This window comes from Aulonocara sp. 'chitande type north' Nkhata Bay, linkage group LG23 (assembly GCF_057382095.1).
Source record: "Aulonocara sp. 'chitande type north' Nkhata Bay isolate Kocher_YH1m ecotype deep benthic linkage group LG23, A_spYH_male_GT1.1, whole genome shotgun sequence".
NCBI classification, from domain to species: Eukaryota; Metazoa; Chordata; class Actinopteri; order Cichliformes; family Cichlidae; genus Aulonocara; species Aulonocara sp. 'chitande type north' Nkhata Bay.
This window is the reverse complement of record NC_141365.1, coordinates 11,308,296-11,328,694: the sequence shown is the minus strand read 5'-3', so window position 1 is coordinate 11,328,694 and position 20,399 is coordinate 11,308,296. Positions and strand designations below refer to the sequence as shown.

The window sequence follows — 20,399 nt, the reverse complement described above, 5'->3', positions numbered from 1 at the left end:
TGGAGTGGTTTTGCTGGTCAGGCCCAGTTGAGATCCAATTGGGCCCATGAACAAAAACGGGTTTGACGCCCTTGATTTAGAGCTTGCAGGACACGAAGCACATAATCACATACTGCTGATCAAAAGTGCTTATGTGCAACATTCAGAGTCTGAGGTACCTTGCATCATAGTGAGTGTGCCAGACTGCCGCGGGTGGAGACTGCGTTTTGGCAGTCCCTGGTTGGCTTTCATTGAACTTGGTGGAGTGCCAGGAGTGAGGCCTACTTATAGGTTCATTCCTCCTGCAGAGAGGGCAAAAAACACAGACTAGGATTAGAGACCAAATCCTTATGGAAAACAGTATGTGCTTCCACATAATGAGCCACTACAACTGGAAGATGCTGCTAAAGCCACTAATGTGACCCAATAAGCAAAAACATTGCACATTTTGTGTAAGGTTGGATTTTTTTTAAAATCACACTGGAGTCAGACTTCTGCTGCGATATGTTTTTTTTCATTCTGCTGAAACACGAGAGCCAGGCCTGATTGTTCAGAGGTGAAACCACTCATTACACCTTTAATGGTCTTCACCCTGAGTTGAAATTTAAATAATAAAATGGTCGGGAGTGAGCACTATGTAAAACTTTAGTGACTAATCAAAGAGGGACAATCGGTTATGTGAATATGTGAAGCAAAAATCGCAGCTGTTGCAGAAATAAATCACTTTTGGGGAAAGAAAAATCATTCATAGGTGTCTACACTATCGTGAACCAACTAATTTCAGTCATTAAAGCTCTGCAAAAAGGCCTGAAGTACGCCCATCTCTGTCCTTGAAGGTTTGGGTCTGTACAGGCCCCAAACCACCTTCAGTAAAGGAGATATCCACATTAAAAAAAACCCCCCAAAAAAAAAAAAAACCCATGCAAGCTTTTCTTAAAATCAATTTTACACCCACTCCAAGTGTCACAATCTAAAGCTAAAACCTGGTTTTTGAAGTTTTCTTCAACAAATTATTAGGAAAAAAAGGAAACTTAAAAGTATCATTTCAACCTAAGCTATGTACTTTGAGTACCTATAACTCAGGAAATCTTAATTATATGAAGGCAAAGTTTAGTTTAATTAAATATACTAAAGTTAATTTACAAAAAAAAAAAACCCAAACAAACTGTGTTTCTTTGGGAACTTTCTTTAGATCTGACTGATTTTATATAGAGTGAACACCCTCCCTCCACTATGACTGACAAGGCATGAATGAAAAGCCACTCACCTCCAAGAGCAGCACCCTGGCTATTTGCTGGTTTTGCCCAAAACAATCAGCTCCCTGCTTGCTTTTTTTAAAAACAACAACAACTATATAGCAGTTATATATCCTATAAAAGCCACTTTGCAGCCTTCGTTCCTCGAGTTGGGCTCAGTTAAATCCAGAGGTGATGGAACTTTGACCATCAGGACCCCTCAGCGTGGAACGACCTGCCTGAAGAGGTGAGGCTCAGAGAATCAGTAACAACCTTTAAGCCTGTTCTTAAAATCACAGCTTTCTCATTTGTTATGCATGTCGTCGTCCTTCTCATTGAGTGTATTCATCATTTTCAGTTTTCTTCCTACACGTATCGGCTCTGTGTGATTTTTCTGTTTGAATCTACACCTTGAGTGAGCTGCTGCTTGTCTGTCAAACTATTACTTCCCTGATTAACCAGACATTTATATTTATAAGGAACCTACCCTTTTAGGTGCTGCTTTCTGAGATCCATGTCACAAATCAAACAAACATGAAAAACAACAAAGTTTCATTAATTGTATTATCAGTTACTAGCAGATAATGAACTGCATGCTGTATGAATGGGATGAACATCATTCATCTAATGAACCACAACACAGAAAGGCATGCCGATGGGTGCAGATAGACTTTCTATGAGAGCAGTAATAAAATCACTACATATATGATTTATGTGATTATGGGCACAGGGCAGACAAAAAGGAATGAAGGACAGGAGAGGAAGAAAAGAAAATGTTCACTACGGATTACAATGAAGCTGCAGGTTCGTACCTCATGGAACTTCGCAAAATCTTCGTAAGAAAGCTTCTCGCCACAAGCACGTCATTCTCTGAGGGCATTTTCTGAGCTACAATATCCACCATTTTCATATTCCTGGGCAGCAAGGGGAGGAACACATACACACATACTAAGAGCTCGACTGGCATACACAGGACAACCTCACACTTAGAGGGCAGTGTCTCACAAACTGAGCAGGACAAGTGATCCTGAACCTTCAAATGACCCCCAGCCCTACTTCACCTACAACTTTTATTTACATGTGTACAAACTGTAATGGACACATTGGTGTGGCATGGATATGGGAAATTTGTGTAGGGTCAAATATATTTATGCTTTTATCATTATAGGCTTTGATTTTTGTGGTAATTTTTCCCCTTCTAGTCACTGCATTTTTATGTTGTGCTGCAAAAGCCTACAGGCAGAAATGAATGCCATTAATGTGGATATATGAAACTTATAAAAAGACGGTTATCTTTTTGATTATATTGTTTTAATCGTCAGTGGAAGCCAAAAATCATAATAATATAAAAATATAATTATAATTAATGGGAGGCATTATTTATCACTGAGTATTCTCATAGGCAGGACAGCCGAGGAACGTGTATTACAGCTCTGGAGACGCCTGCTGATATGTAGTGCTAGAGCGCCCTCTACTTGTCAAAAACTGATGACACTGTCACAGCATGAGCATGCTCAAAGTCTGGGCATGTGCATGAGGTCATACCTGGTCACGATGGACAGAAAAGTACATTACAGAGCAAATGCAGTTTCACTGATCAGTCATTAGGCTCATTATGTGAGCGTAGCTGAGGTGAGCTCAGACTTTGCCATATGGTCTGTGAGGGAACAGCAGCCCAGCATGGGGTGGGGGCGCTTAAGAGGACAGACGATCTCTTACACAGTCAGATCAGCCTCTTCACCCCTCAATCCAAGCTGTCGTCTGCCTCCCAGACCGCCTCTCTGTCCCCACCGAGGTTAAACTGACACAGTTTGACAGGAACGAGGAAATGAGGAGAACCTTGTAGTTACACCTGCGGTCGTTAAAATAACCGAGTGTTTGGTTTTATAATTCAACATTTCTCGCCAATCTGGAAATTTGTGTCAAATGAGCCAAAACACTAAACTCAACCTATAACAAAACAGCTGAAATAGAGGAATCACGATAACTGTGACTTTATATGATATAGACGGTGTTACTAATGCTCAAGATTTTTAAGACCGATGCAGATATTTGGCATCGAAAAATATTACAGGCTGATTATCACTCGTTTATGTTTCATGTGTTCAGACACAAGAAACTTAACAGTCGTTGTTTGTAGTTGTTCGCTGACTTTTATCTAACCTGTACCCTGTTTTGGGAGGCAGGTCTAGCTAACAACTCGTTGACCCTAAGATGAGGGAAACTCAGGTTTTTGTTACAGAAAGATTTACCTTTAATTCTGAGTCAGTTACCGTGGTAACAGAGTCTAAAGTAAAGCTGCAGATTTGGCCCCATTTATAATGGCTTAATTCTTATTTAAAATAGCTCATCCTCCCACAACTACAATGGAATATTTAAAATATATACAAGCTTAGACATTTCTTACAGCATGTCTTCTTTAACTGACAAAACTTTAAATTCATTAAAGACTTGGAAAGCCAATCTGCATTTTTTCAGTTAAATGTGAAACTATTACTGAACTCTTCACTCCTAAAACATCTCTGGTATGGCTGTAAGAGAGCCATCATCAATCAGTGAAGGCTGATGTTGGATCAGATTGGAAATAGTTCTTATTTCAATCTCATGAAGCTTTTTTATCCTCACTGGATAATTACTGGAACAACAAAATGGTAATAACCTGTAGCAAAAATAACTTTTACCTAATAAAAAAAACCTGACGGGAGGGCAAATCCAACCCCGAGCTGCTGTTGCCATCTCAGCAACTAATACCACAGGGCCGTCAGTAAACTGTGTCTGATGAGTTTCTCCAGATTTTATCTTCAGTTTCTGTCACCTACATTTTGTCCCTCTCAGGTTACAGCTGAATAATTAGATTTAGAAATTAAATGTTTCATCTAATGAAATTTCAAGTTGAGCAAAAACCCTCATATTATATTATGGTCAGCACTGATACGGTCTGCTGGAAGGCTCTGTTCTAGCAGGGCTCTATTTATGACAGCTTTCCCTACCTACTCTCTAGGGCTGAACGATTATGGAAAATAATCTAATTGCGATTTTTTGCCCCAATATTGCGATTGCGATGCGATATGCGATTATTTTTTAAGGTATTTGTCTTCTGTACTATTAAACAAAGACAAGCAATACATCATATAGTATGGCCAATACTATATTACATTAATTTTAAACTGTTCTTTCCTGGAAGACAGACCTCTGTTATGATGACATGAGGTGATGCATGAATTGATGACTGACATTTTTATTTAACTTCTTCAATCACAACAGTATATTTGAACATACACAATAGTTTATTTTTAGCTTACAAACATCTGAGCATAAAGTGCTGACAAGGAACCCTGGTGTAAACATTAAAATGAAAGTCATTACAATGTGCAGATTGCAGAAATATACATAAACAAAATCAGTGGCTTTACCACACTCAGTTTTTCGACATCTGTGAACTACTAGACAGTCATTCAATTAAAAAATAATATTAAATAAATAAAACTAATAAATAAAAAATACACACATCTTACTGATCTCTGCAGTCAGTAACATTACACATAAAGTGCAAACATAATAGCAATTGTATAAACACACACACAAACACGCCTTTAAAATTTAAAGGCGTGAAATTGGACGGTCTAGCCTTCTGATTAGCGTCACCGCTGTCTCGGTGGAGTTTAATAAACTCGGCCGTCTGCTTCTTGCTATCTAAAATATAACCAGACACTGGTGTAAATTCTCGACTGTCTCATACTTCTGTTTAATAAGTTTTCTGTTTGACGTTTAGTCAGCTGTGTGAAAACCAAGGAGGAACCCACCCGGGGGATTAATAAAGTTTTATTTTATCTAATCTAATAACTTTAATCTCAGCCAAACCGATTTACTCACGAACAAACAAAACACTGAAAAAAGCCCAACAATAACATTTTTAGGTTGTCTAAGTGACTTATATATTACGTTTAACCCGAGCAGCGAAACTCCGCGGTGATCTGAAAATGATGTGCCGGGAGTTGTGCCGTTCTCGGCCGCATCAGTAACCCTCGAGCTCCCGGCTAGCTGTCGAGCTGGTGGGTAGCAGACGCCTCTGAAAACGTCGAAGCACTTTTGCAAATATGGGATATCTTGATAAACCGAGCAGATATTTGATGTTTACACAACTACTTTCTCGCCTGAAAATATGTTAAAAGTTTATTTTGTGACCCAGAAAGATTAGTATGAGTAATTTTAAAACTTAGTAGCGGCCGCCATTGCTGGAAACTGGAGTTTGGCTGGGCCGCGCTATGAATTCTGGGATATGGTAGTAATTTGGACAGCCTTCGGCGCGTCGCTGTGACGTAATCGGTCTACAAATGCGGCCTCAGGAGGATGCAGCCCATGAATTGTATAATATAATCGCAGTATAATCGCAGCCTTTGCGGTTAGAAAATTGCACTTGATCATGTCGCGATATTATCGCAAATGCGATATATCGTTCAGCCCTACTACTCTCACATGTGCTTAACTCATGGTGAAGATACAGCTGACTGTTACTTAATTGAGTTAATTAACTCAGAGTTTGTTAAACATGCTTCCTGGACACAGATCACATCATTTATCAGTCTTTATAATCGCTGATATTGATAGACCTGTAAATACTGACCCAGCAATGAATTGGCTGGGCTCTAATAAAACTAAACAACTGTGCAGCTGTGCTTTTTGTTTTCTCTCATTATTCTGCAATTTTTGCCAATTCGCTAAACAAAAATGTGTTTTTGGTTGAAACATATTTTTATAGGTGAGAATAACATCATTCAGTGCTCCTCAGCAATGCAGTTGTAGGCTACTAATAAAGTTTGAGTTGGTAAAAATATTCTCAAATATTACACGAGAAACCAAACAAAATGATTTTTTTACATTTTGATGGTACTGCCTGAACTCTGGGGACAACAAACTTTTTCTGTCATTTTTAAAGGACGCGTTTGCTGAATCAGGGACTCAGGCCTCCTGGGTTAGAAAATCCATTATCCATCTATCAACTGATGGAGTTTAACACTTCAGAACTATGCCCATCGTGTTTTAATTCACTTATTCAATGTGTTGCACTTTGTCTACTTCCAGTATGGCTCTCTGGAAAATAATGTTCTGAACTCTGTGCTAGAAACCTCGGGGTCAATAGTTTCTGCCCCTTAAGTCACTTTGCTCTCAGCAGTCTGATGGCAAGCGATTCAAACAGCAACTTCCTTCAGATGGAGACATGAAAACAATTTTCATAACCTAAGCTTTTATTTTTGCACCCTGCACTCTTTTTATAGATTGAGATTTAAGGTGAAGCTCAATAAAGTGGGACGATTCCACAAAATTAATTGTGGATTAGAGTTAAGGCCTATTTAGAGGACAAAGAAAAGCCAACACGGGGGCTCGGTCTTCCTCATCTCCCATCAGTCCATGTTTCTGGGGCACTAGCCGCTAACCACACATGGCGCCTGCTATTGGTATGCAAATGAGGCTGGTTTTATTAGGCCTATCGTCAGGGCTACAGCTGGACCAGCACAGACATGCTTGGAAAGTGAATCAGATGGCATGGGGGGGGGGGGGGGTAGATTTTTACTGACTGACCAGTTTAGATTCAGTTTCAAATGACAAGTACCAGCAAAAAAACCCCAAAAAGCTTAACAACTAATGGTCAGTTAATTAATAATACTTTATTCACAAATTTTTTTTGGGAGCTAAAATCCTTTCAGTCAAAGATTAATATGCATCTGGTTTTGAAATGTTAAGTCTTGCTGATCATGGCTTAACCTAAAATAATGGGTGACCTCTTACTGAGTGATAAGACAGAAGCAATCACAACAATAACAGAGTATTAGGGTCAGAAAAACAAGCACAGAGGCCCCAGATGTGTGACAGGACAAAAAAAGCCTCCAAACATTGAAATCAAAGGTTTGAATTTAAGAAGCGAATAAATCATTAAATAAAAGTTCATTAGCACTCACCAAAGATCTGCACGAAGGAATTCAGAAATGACACAAAGAAGGAAATCTGCTTTTTAAAAGATACTCCTATAATATCAGGCTGGAAATCAGTTTGAAGGACCAGCTGCGTCCATGTGCTGGTCAGGCACCACATTCCAATGCCACTTCAAAGACGCGCCGAAATAAAGAGGCACACAGGCCGCTGGGTATCATCCATACCACCAAACTCACAGGCCAGGGATAGCTCACGTGCAATATTCAACACAGAATAGCCATTACTAAAACTAAGTCCTCCTGATAGATTTAGGCTGAGCAGAGAGGAGATTTCCTTCAGGATTACTTGGGTTTTTCCCCTGAGAGGGGGTGCAGGAGTGGGCAGAAATGGAGGAGGAGGGCTATTGTCACAGCCAGCCCGTACCTTGCCCCGTCTCATTGGCTCCAAAGGGCTAATATGCTAATGATGGGATGAAATGCCGGACTTTTCTCTTCCCTTCCCATCTCCCCTGTTGTGAGGCAGACATGCATTTATACCATTACTATGGCAACAGGTTGATCTCTAGGGTGTGAGGGCACCCAGTTTCCCGAAAGCCTCCATTATAGAGCATGGCTAAGGAAGGAACATCAGCAACAACAACAGACTTTGCATTAAATTGTGCTTCTTACTCTTCTTAAGTGTAGCCTTATAACTGGTGTCAAAGTAAATTAGAAAATTATTTCTGAAGATGAGCCTGGTATCAAAATGCAGAGAAAGCAAAAAAAAAAGGAAACCTTACGTTGTAATTTCTTTTGAAAAGTCACTGACAGGTTGATATTGCCCTTTAAAATTAAACCTTTCTGACATTAATTATCAGAAAACATCCAGGTTACCAGTGCATGTTCCTAATTAACGACATCACACAAGAGCAAAATATGGCCCAAGGGCTGAAAATGGCTTGCAAACCATCTTTATCTAACACTAACAACCTAAAAGGCAAATGAAACTATGTCAGCCACCCAAAACATAAAGCAATAAGAGCCAGAACGTTTCTGGGGAGGCATCTCCACCTGCAGCAGGCTCTGGTTAGAGTGACCCTCCAGCTCACAGAGGCTCTCCAGAACAGAACAAAAACTGCCATCATGGTGGACTTCAAGTCTGTCTGACTATGGGGGTGGTGGACTATGGGGACCATCACTATCACAGGAAAGCAGAAAAACAGCAACTTAAGTTTCAAAGTAAGATAGGGCTCAATGTTTAAACCATCTGATTGTCTCAGACAAAATAAATCCCATGAAAAATCTTGGTGGAAAGTAATTCACTAATTTCGCTGTATTTGTAGTACCATGTGCTCATAAATAGAGGTTTTCTTTATTTGTTGATACAGATCTTTTCTGTGATGGTATCAAAATTACAGTAAAGTAACATGGGTCACAGAAAATGAAGACATTTGTAGACACTCTTCACCACTGTGTCTCGGGTTTTTTTGCCTTGTCAATCTTTGGCATTTTGCTTCTTGTATCCAAGTCAGTCTGGCCCTATGAGGAAAAAAAAGGTTGCCCACCTCTGCACTAGAATCTACTGATGCTGAGAAGTAGAGAAGTGGCAGATGTGTCATTTGTTCTATTAGGTTATTGCCTGCAGTGTGTGAGCTAATGTCACACATCTTAAATAAATAGTTGGGAAATTAACAAAAATCCTATCCAATAACTGTGTTGGCTGTTTCCCCCCAAATTAATGGAAACTATAAGACATTTAAACTCTTATTTTCCTTCATTTCAATTTCACTTTCAATGACCTGTCATGCCACCTTCAAAAAAAATTTAAAAAATCAATCAATTTCTTACAAGAATATTTAACTTTGTGCGATGGAGAGCAAGCACAAATTCCTGTGTGTTTTTTTCCCCTGACTAAAAATGTGCTCTGGCACCACCAGCAAGAGGTCTGGTGACAGGCAAGAAGATTAGTGAAGAAAGGTTGCACCCTAAAGCTGATAGGAAGGCAATAAAATTCACAGTCTTCTATTGTGAGGGAAGCAATCAAGCGTACAATCCATCTGAACAAGGTCTGCATTGTGAGGCTCAGCTGTGGGATTATGTTCTTCACAGGTTTAACAAACGCAGCTGATATCATTAACATTTGTTGCAATATCTACGATTAAAAACCTAAATGTAACAAGAAAGCACATGTTAGTGACCTGAAAAGATGGAGCATTAAAAACAACAACAACAAAAGGTGAGGTTGCCAAACCTGCACTTTTCAGGTAAACTGTTGGGCTGTATTTGGTCTCTAAAAAGGCACTCACAAAGACCTTCTTCAGCAAATCCTACAATCAAACCAGTCATGTTTCGGGTGAGAGAGGTGAACCGTGAGCAGCACGTAATGACCAGCACATTCCTGGGCTGAGTGGCATACCAGCTGTCAAGTCACCGGCTGCTGCACTGACCAGAGACCAGAAACACCTGGAAACCTTTTTCATTTTCGGAGGCTGACAATCTAAACATCACGGCTGACCCTCCCAGTATTATGTCTCAAAACAACATCCATACATTACATTACAAGGCTGGTTTCACAAAGGTTGTCGGGTTCGATCAGATTACAGATAGATAGATAGATACCTTACCCCTCAGGGTTACTGACCTTAAGACCTGAAGTTATCACTGTAACAATCAGTGACATCTCAAGTAACCAGCAGCTCGGGATGCATGATATCACTTTAATCCCTAGTAAGTGGTTTCAACTTGCTTCGTTTGTTTTCTTATTCCACATCCACTTGCTGCTTCAGTATATCTTAAAAACTACAGTGTCATGTTTAGGCACTAATAGCTAATGTGTAATTGTGTAAGGACATGGTTTGTGTTGAATCATGCCCCTCTGGAACAGGAACCCCACATGTTGAGTGTTCTCTGAACACTCAACATGTTCAGAGAGATGTTCTTTAAGGTAGAAGATAGAAGAACATCACTCAGATCACTCAGTTCAATTCAGTTTTATTTATACAATGCCAAATCACAGTCACCTGAATGTGACTGACCGACTCTGAGCAAGCACTTGGTGAAAGAAACACTCAGTGCATCATGGGAAACCCAGAAGCCAAGACCTATTCCAACGTAATTAAGGGAGGGTTTAGGGTCCCCTAATCCAGCCCTGACTATAATTTACTTGCTGGGAAACATTTATTACCCTTTTGGAAAGATAACATGTTGTCTTCATTGTCTTTGATTAATACTATGTCACTTCACCTCTCTCTGTCAAATCCACATGGTAGTTTTGACATTTTATTCACTTGAATACAGAAAGCTTTAATGAAAGATTTGCATTTTAGGAACAAGTCAGAGTTATAGTTGGAGAATTGGAGTGCTCATAAAAATGATTAATCTTTAGTTGAATTTGTTTTTCATCTTGATATCTCCTGTACTATGAATTTTAATGCCATCCCAACAGCCATACTCCCAGGCATGCTAAGCAAGTAACTTCACTTTTCAAAGATACATTAGATTTTAAGACACTAATTTCTTCAATTTACTCAAAAACTTTTTAAGGGCCTGCATGAACTCTGCTGCAGTACCTTCATGGTCCATCAAAAGGCTACGGATCACACTTCATGAATCACTGATCTAAACTATCATTTCCTCACTTGAGACAAACAATTTTAAGAAATCTGCTTACAACAACAATTCAGCACACTGCATACCCAACATAGTGCATGGGCTTATTTAGAAAAACAAAGCCCAGCAAATGTAAGCTCTGCACCCCCCGCTGAATGCTTGCACTGATGCCAGTAAGCTTTTCCAGGTATAACTGGATTGTTCACTGAAACACTGCGCAGCCTTCATGTATCTGAATCAGACACAGACACGCATTCTGAGTATTGGAGACGTCTCTTTCAGTACAAAATAACGAGGCTGGTTTGTGACTGTGGTAGCGTTGTAATAATACCAAGAGCAGGAAACCAAATGCCACAACGCACTACAAGCCGCATGTACAGTTTAATGATTCACTCCACAGTTAGTGGCATGTACAGCAAATGCCTGAAAGGAAGCCAGTCCAGACTGTAGGGGGCCTCGTAGGGACTGAAACCCTGACAGCTCCAAACTGCAGAAACAAACAAAATAAAGTGAACTGCACGGAGGAAAAAAAAAAAGTTTCTTCATCAAGAGCTTTACTCTAGAGACACAACCTTCAACAGCAACATTACAATACAACAACTTCTTAACAGTCCCTACTATATAGTCCTAAAGACCAAGAACATACATAAGCACTTCATTTGAGCTTATATTTTATACTTTATGCAACTATTTTATACTCAGTGTAAAACTGTACCACTGATAATGCTTTTGCACACCTTTTTATAGCACCACAATTTCAATATTACGTATCGTTCTGGTATCATGTCACTGTCTTGTTTTCAATTTAAACAATTTGCTATCTGAATGAAAAATAGGTTACCAAAGACAAGCAATTTCAATTTAGACTCCGACCAGTATTGTTAACTAAACCGGATGCAGAAAAATGACTGAAAAAGTAGAGTTCCTCAAGTGGCCATGTAAGGCTGGCAACAAGTGAGAGTTAGCGCCCATATTATATAAGAATGAAAAGATAGTAAAAAATAATAATACCCAAATAAAAGCCAAAATAACCATAAGTTACAAGGGAAATAAAATTAAAAACAAACTAAACTCAGTTGGCCATAAAAAAAGCACAAATTAATACTTAAGATCCGAAACTTTCATGCAGGACTTTGACTAAACTCGACTAATTTTGTATTTCAGACTCCACAAACAGCAACAATAACATGTTGGCGCTCATGCAAATGCAGTGTGTGGGAGAATTATAGTGTTTGACTGCATGCTGTAGTTAGTGCTGGCAAGTTTAAAACAAATTGTGGATGGAAGGTGCAATTTAGCTTTAGCTCAGCTCACACCCTTATTGTGTTTTTGAAGTAGACCAAAATGTGTTTTTCTGGAAAACCCAAGAGATCTCTGCACGCCGCACGCTGACGCTGAAGCACGTTTGTTTTGTCGAGGCGTGTGCAAATACGAGATGCTTTTCCCACACGTAACCACACCTTTGTGATTCTCGTGTGACTTGCGACGAGCCTCTCCCCTTTGACATTATGCTCACTATCTCAAATTAGTCACCGCATGCAAAAAAACCTAAAAAAACAAAACAAAGAAACATGGCTCACTGCATCAAGCTCCTCCCTCCTGCTGTCTGTGCAGAGGCCACACCTGTAAACTGGAGCAGGTCCTGACAGCTTTCTGGTCCCTGTTCAACTATCCAATATTATCCCTAAAATAACAACAAAGGTGTTACACACACAGACACAGATCAGGGCTCCGTGTTAGTGATGAGGAAAGAGTCACTTTAACATTTTAAAACCTTAACACAAGTTTTCTACACAACAATCAGACTGCAGCTGGATGAAAAATAGACAAAATGGGGCTGAAATTGAAGCTTTGAGGCTCAGTAAATGTACCACTATCACTCTGTTGTGAGCTAAATCAGACACAGACTTGTTATTGTGGCCTTGGAAAATGACTGAGTGGAGATGCCATCTCAGACAGCCGGAACAAAGCAAATTCTTCACCACAGACGAGCAGAAAGAGTCCCGTGGGACTGGAAGTCTGTAAAGTGCAACATGAACAATAAGACCTGACCTTGTAAGGAAACGTCTGAAATGACAATACCCAGATCCTTTACTCATACATCCTGCTCCCCTGTCGCATAATAAATCCAAAATTCCCTCCTCTTTTTCACAAGGAATAATATATATGGCAGTCAGACATTATGTGAAGTTTACAAGTCTAACCGCTCTCCAGATATTTATTACAGAAAAGACAAATTCATGCTGTTAGGTACAGTTAATTTACCTTAAGCTAACAAAAGGTCAAACAGTCTCATACAGTCCTGCAATACCAGGGTATGATTGGAAATTTACAGGGAGTTGCACTGCATAACAAAACTCCATGTTAGCTAATGAGAAATACAGGTTTTTTAAATTTTAAGTCCGAAAACTTTCTCACACCAAGAAGGTCTTGGATTTGAATCCACCATCTGACTGGGGCGTTTCTACTTCGCACATATCAGTATCGATATCCAGCATGATTTTTTTGATGAGTTTTTTAAGTGTTCCTTTAATTCTTGTGAGTAGTGTATGACTGAGGTATAGTAATTTATCATACTTCATGTAAAAAGTGCAAAAGAAGAAGGTGAGTGCGGGTGGTGTTTCCCAGGTCTACCTTCAGCATTTTTATCTTCTTACAGCCTCTGATTGCTCCACAGCAGCTAACCCTCATTCACTTTTCTGCTATCTGATCAAGTCAGAAAGATCTACATTCCTGCTGCCATTTCAGTGCAACTTTCTCTATGTTAAGCCCCAGATAACATACATTAAAGGTGGCGCCTGTATCCTCACTTCCAGCTCCCTGTTTTTGTACTTGGTGCAGCCCCTCAGTTTAACATCAATCTAAAAAAGCAATTTTAGCTTCCCTTCAAGACCAAACTTCTTTTTAATTGGTGGGGCTTCTGATATGACCTTATTAGGCTGAGTCCTCTCTCTGACATTTTACGGAGCCATGAGTACTAAAAATAAATAAATACTAAAAAAAAAAAAGAATAAAAAAAAAAAGAATAAATAAATAAATAACAATAACTTTGATCCTCACATGCTTTTTGGAGTAGTTTGATCAAATCTGATGTAAATTAATTACATTTTTATTCATACAGAAGTTATCAGAGTAGCTATTTTTATCAGCTCCACTATAAAAAGTAGCTCTAATTGGTAATGATCTTTCGGCATCTTAAATCAGTCACATGGTTATGTTCATGCAGGTCATCCATCTCTCAGGATGTTTTAGTTATTCTTCCACTCTAAAGAAAAACTGAGGTTGAAAATGAAATTTTGGTTTCGGAGGCTACATGCAGACACTGAACTATCCTATGTGAAATTATTATACCATCGCTGAACCCAACTACTTTTTTTTAACCTTAAAAACAGATCACATCATGAGAGTCTACACATAAGTCTTTCTTCTTAAAAAAAAGGGGAAAGGTTTAAATGCATTCTGAATATCTTCAAATGTTTTTCCCTAAAGGAAAGGTAGTTTCAGAGGTGGCTGTTTATAGAGGGTATTAGGAAAACTGGGGTGTAGGTAGATAATGACCTGCATTGACACACCCTGTTTATTAGAGCTGGCAAAAATAATGTTTATGAAACTCACACTTACAGTAATGAGCTGATTAAGTAAGTGTGGTTTACAGGCCTTTTTTTTTTTTTGAAGCGTAAAGTGAACGCATGCACAAGTTTACGTGTTCTTACATATTTCTGCTTGGTCATGAAATGAACACAGCTTGCTATAAACAGTAAAACCTGCTAGTTTCCAGACTCAACAATAAACACGTCCATTGAGAACAGACCACAATAAGCAAGTCACACAGCCTCGTCCTTGTGGAGAGATAAATGGTGAGTGAACCTCCTTGTACGGTAGGATTTGTTCAGGGGTTACGTTATGATATGATAGAACACAGAAAGAAATGCAGGCTGCAAAGAGGACACAATGAGAGTTCTGTTTGACACAGAACAAACCCGTCTGTAAGCAGGACTGACAAATGAGTCATCACTTATACCAGATATGAAAAGTAAACCATAAGTCACAACAAGTGGCTTTTAACCAGCACACTGATGTAATTACAGTGATTGTAGTCTGTTATTATAGCCGTATTGGTTTTTATTTTCCATTCAGTTTTAATTCTATGTTCGTTTCAGTTAGTTTTGAGAGTGGATTTATTTCAATGTTGTTTTTATTTGTTTCAGTGCTAATTTTAGTTTTTGAGGCATCTGCCACGCTGCAAATGGGAACAGTCAATTTGTTCATCCCACATCATATTGCAGCTGACAGTTGGTCACGAGAGGACAGTCCCAGGTCCAGTTGCCTAAGAGACCCTTTTATGCATTAACCATGCTGTCATATCCCAGTCAACAGCATCCTTTACTCTCACTGGTAGTCACTTCTCATTGGTAATAAGTAGCTCAGAACAGTTCAGTAAAGCCCAGCCTCCTGAGGCTGGTGGTTCAGATTCAACCAAACCTAAACTATACCCATAGGGAAAAGAAATAGTAAAGACTTATAAAAGACTTGCATAAGATGTGGCCTACTTCATATAGTGAATCATATAAGGCTTATATGATTTACTCATGAAAGTGGCCACTTTCTCGTTACTTTCATACATTGTTTTAGTAAGTATCCAAAACACATACAAGTTTCATTTATATGATTTTTCAAGGGATCTTATATTGAAAACAGATACAAACTTTATAAGATTTTTATATACATACATATATATATATACATACACATATATATATATATATATATATATATATATATATACATACACATATATATATATATATATATATATATATATATATATATATACATACACATATATATATATATATATACATACACATATATATATATATATACATACACATATATATATATATACATACACATATATATATATATACATACACATATATATATATATATACATACACATATATATATATATATACATACACATATATATATATACATACACATATATATATATACACATACACATATATATATATATACATACACATATATATATATATACACATACACATATATATACACATACACATATATATACACATACACATATATATACACATACACATATATATATATATATATATATATATATATATATATATATATATATATATATATACACATACACATACACATATATATATATATATATATATATATATATATATATATATATATATATATATATATATATATACACACATATACACACATGGATGACATCAAGCTGTATGCCAAGAGTGAACGAGACATCGATTCATTGATCCACACTACCAGGCTATACAGCAATGACATTGGAATGTCGTTCGGACTGGAGAAGTGTAGTCGGATGGTAACAAAGAGAGGGAAGGTAGTCAGAACTGAGGGGATTGAACTACCAGAAGGCAACATTGCAGACATAGAGGACAGTTACAAGTACCTGGGGATCCCGCAGGCAAATGGGAACCATGAAGAGGCCGCTAGAAAGGCTGCAACCACCAAGTACCTGCAGAGGGTCAGGCAAGTCCTGAGGAGTCAGCTGAATGGTAAGAACAAGATCCGGGCCATCAACACATACGCCCTGCCCGTGATCAGGTACCCTGCTGGGGTAATAGGCTGGCCAAAGGAGGAGATAGAAGCCACTGACATAAAGACAAGAAAGCTCCTGACCATGCATGGAGGGTTTCACCCCAAGTCCAGCACCCTGAGGCTATACGCTAAGCGGAAGGAAGGGGGCCGGGGACTGGTGAGTGTCAGCACCACAGTCCAGGATGAGACAAGGAACATCCAAGAATACATTGGGAAGATGGCCCCAACTGACCGAGTGCTCAGTGAATACCTCAGGCAGCAGAAACCCAAGAATGAGGAGGGAGACGAGGAACCATCATGGAAGGACAGGCCCCTGCACGGTATGTACCACCGGCAGATAGAGGAGGTGGCTGATATCCAGAAATCCTACCAGTGGCTGGACAAAGCTGGACTGAAAGACAGCACAGAGGCACTAATCATGGCAGCACAAGAACAAGCTCTGAGCACAACATCCATAGAGGCTGGGGTCTATCACACCAGGCAAGACCCCAGGTGCAGGCTGTGTAAAGATGCCCCAGAGACTATCCAGCACATAACAGCAGGGTGCAAGATGCTAGCAGGCAAGGCATACATGGAACGCCATAACCAAGTGGCCGGCATAGTGTACAGGAACATCTGTGCCGAGTATAACCTAGAAGTCCCGAGGTCAAAATGGGAGATGCCCCCAAGGGTGGTGGAGAATGACCGAGCTAAGATCCTGTGGGACTTCCAGATACAGACGGACAAAATGGTGGTGGCTAACCAACCGGACATAGTGGTGGTAGACAAACAGAAGAAGACGGCCGTAGTGATCGATGTAGCGGTTCCCAATGACAGCAATATCAGGAAGAAGGAACACGAGAAGCTGGAGAAATACCAAGGGCTCAGAGAAGAGCTCGAGAGGATGTGGAGGGTGAAGGTAACGGTGGTCCCCGTGGTAATCGGAGCACTAGGTGCGGTGACTCCCAAGCTAGGCGAGTGGCTCCAGCAGATCCCGGGAAAAACATCGGAGATCTCTGTCCAGAAGAGCGCAGTCCTGGGAACAGCTAAGATACTGCGCAGGACCCTCAAGCTCCCAGGCCTCTGGTAGAGGACCCGAGCTTGAAGGATAAACCGCCCACAGGGGCGTGCTGGGTGTTGTGTTTATATATATATATATATATATTTTTTTTTTTTTTCTTTTTTTTTTTTCTTCATATGCTTTTTTATTTCTTCAAGTACAAAACAATTTTCAATTGGTCTTTATATTTAGTTTTCTTAGTTTGTTTCTTGGTAACTATAATAACTGATTGTGGTTTCCTGATATCTTAACGATCTATTCACTGGTTAAAGAGAAAAGACAGTGACATGTGGCTAAAGTGCTGCTATCTGAAAACAACACAAACAAGAAAAGCCTCATCATGGAGCATGTGAGACCAACTGGCGAAGATTTAAAAAAAAAAAAAAAAAAAAAAAAAAATCTCAGTGCCATATAAGGGGATTTGCCTAACAGCTTCCTCTTGTGTGTGCGTGCTTGCCACACCTTCCTGTGTGGGATCCAACAGAAAAATGATGTCATTCATATCCTTACTTCCTTCTTCGAACCGTTTCGTCATGAACAACTTTCACACGCCACTAACTCCTAATGACTACGGGCTAAAACAACCTGGTAAAACAGGAACATCCAGCTGCTGGGAACTCAAATAGTGAAATCCCTGAAAGGCTGGACTGCATACACTCAAACAGCTGTGAGAAGCAGGATCCTCCATCTCCATGGTTGGAGTTGTTACCACAGCGACCCATCGGGCGAAGGGGATGTAAACATCCTGTAACTGGGGACAGGTTACCTACCTTTTCACCACCAGACTGAGGGTCTTGTGGGATCCCTTTACGAGGCAGATTGCCTCCTGTCTATATCCAGTCAGGGGAATCTCGTTGATGTTGACAAGCTCGTCTCCCACCTGCAGACCCACAGCTTCTGCTTTACTGCCCTCCTCAACCTGGAAAGCAGACACAAAACAGAGTTACTTCACCTTCAAGCAACTCAGTGGTGTCATAGGACCCTAGTTGTATGTTTATAAATGCAGTTGTGATCATTTTAAAATTATAGACACATTTTTCATAGTAATTGATCCAATGGTGTGGGCAGGAATAATGGAAAGTCACGTGCAGATATATTTGTGTATGCTATTTAAGAATATACTTTACAACAATTTTCCAATTCTGATGGAACATTTCATTTGTTCAAATTATGACTAACCTTCCTGCTGCCTAATATTATGAATTTAGAAACTCGATTTTTCTTTAATGCCTCTTTGGTATCAAAGAAAGTTGGTAACAAAGCCTTAATGATTTTGATTATAAATAAAATAGCCTTTAAATATCCGATATTCATAATCTTTTCACATTGAAATATGCTTGACTTTGTCAGCTCAAACGAAACTCCTTATAGTTTTAAGAATTATGTCAGGGTTCTGTTTATTTACTAGATTTATTTTGTAGTTAAAATTTCTTCTTCTTTTTTTTACCTTTATGGTTTATTTGTTTTGTTTTTGTTCTGTTACATAATTGTGTGTTTTTTTATTACCAGTTTGTTTGTATAGATGTCCTTGACATCTGGAAGGATTTATCCAGTTAAACATATTTTAGGCGCTATAATGTTTTGCAGTGAACTGTGACTAACAGACCCCGAGTGGAGACATTTACTGCTCCAGAAGCCTTGAGGCAGATACTCAATGCACAAGATAAAAACTGTTCAACCTGACTGATCTTTGTCAGTTAAATCCTTTTGGTATAAAAATGACTGGAAAGCAAAATTGTATAATGTACAGGTAGGGTACACATCATCTGGACAACATAACCAATGTCCCCAAGGAATGGAGAAAAAAAAAAAAGCTACTCTGAAGAGTTACTCTTCTGAGTAGTAAGAAAGAAATATATTATAAAAGGAAATTTCACTATAACAACTTACTTCCAAAAGTAAGTTACCAGATTAAAAAGGCAAAACAGTGAATTTCTTGGCTCTTTTGGGATGACTACATCTATGAACATAACGTTCCAAATTTAATTATCCTGAATGCAGCCAAGACAAAGAGTTTTCAATAGCCTGCTTAACACAGGTCTGTAGACTTTTTCTGTTACTGCTAGACTTAAAAAAATATATATTCTCGAAAAAAATGAAAACTAAATCAAATAAAAATGTTTGAATGTGTTGCCATTACAACTTTTATTTGGAGAGAAGAACAAGACCTCTTGAAAGTTTTATGTATGCAAGGAAAAAAAAACAACTAATAAACTCCTCCATCAAAAAGAAGAAGAAAGAAAAACAATAAAATGAATATGGATATAACAAAAGCTTGCCCGATGGGGTAGATTTTACCCTTATAGTGATTATTGTTACATCATAGAATAGCTAACAGCTCCCTCTGTACAGAGTATACAGTTTAAAAGAGACTTTTTATATCTTAGAGGCTCCCACTGCTGTGTTGTCAAAAAGATCAAGTATCCTGATACAAACTAAGCCTGGTGTTACTTACTGCCTCTCAGCACTTTGAAACTGCTGATAAGCAAATCCCTGATATTTACTGTAGTTTTAAAAACCTTCTGGTGTAGTGCTTGTGTAACGGCTGCAAACACGAGTTTTATTTCAGTGAATTCATTTAAATTAAACTGTTATATTCTTATTTATCTAATAAACTGTTCAAAATATTAAAAAAAGACAAACCTTTAAACCCAAATGTCATGTAAATATGACATTTTAAATAAAGCCACATTTTATTTAGGATTATTAATTAAATAAACAATTAAAAAATGGTGTGATTGTATGACTTTTGATTATCATAAACGTTAGTTTTAATTTGCCAATAGTGGCTAAATAAACAAATACATAATTGAAATACAAATACAGACTCACTTAGAGCCCAGACATAAATCTCTAAATACAGTGGCATTTACCGCCATCTGCCACTGGCTAATATTCAACTACCGAGCCAACTATGCAGTATCACACTGTCTGCCATACCAGTATAATACCAGTATGTTAACAGTATAAATTTTTACATGATATAAAAGTGTCACACTG

At 38.7% G+C, this 20,399-nt stretch overlaps 1 protein-coding gene across 3 annotated transcripts in view; it reads right to left on the bottom strand.

Moving 5' to 3' along the window:
- shroom2a (shroom family member 2a) overlaps positions 1-20,399 on the bottom strand; it is a 48,150-nt gene that overhangs the window by 15,093 nt on the left and 12,658 nt on the right. The window contains exons 4-7 of one of the 3 annotated variants that reach the window (XM_086282207.1): positions 18,170-18,318; positions 2,027-2,128; positions 1,702-1,719; positions 159-281 (exon numbers count right to left, since the gene is read on the bottom strand). In XM_086282207.1, the coding sequence (XP_086138333.1) occupies positions 159-281; positions 1,702-1,719; positions 2,027-2,128; positions 18,170-18,318 (392 nt within the window). The remainder of the gene's footprint in view (positions 1-158; positions 282-1,701; positions 1,720-2,026; positions 2,129-18,169; positions 18,319-20,399) is intronic. The other 2 variants (XM_086282208.1, XM_086282209.1) reach the window with 2 other exon arrangements.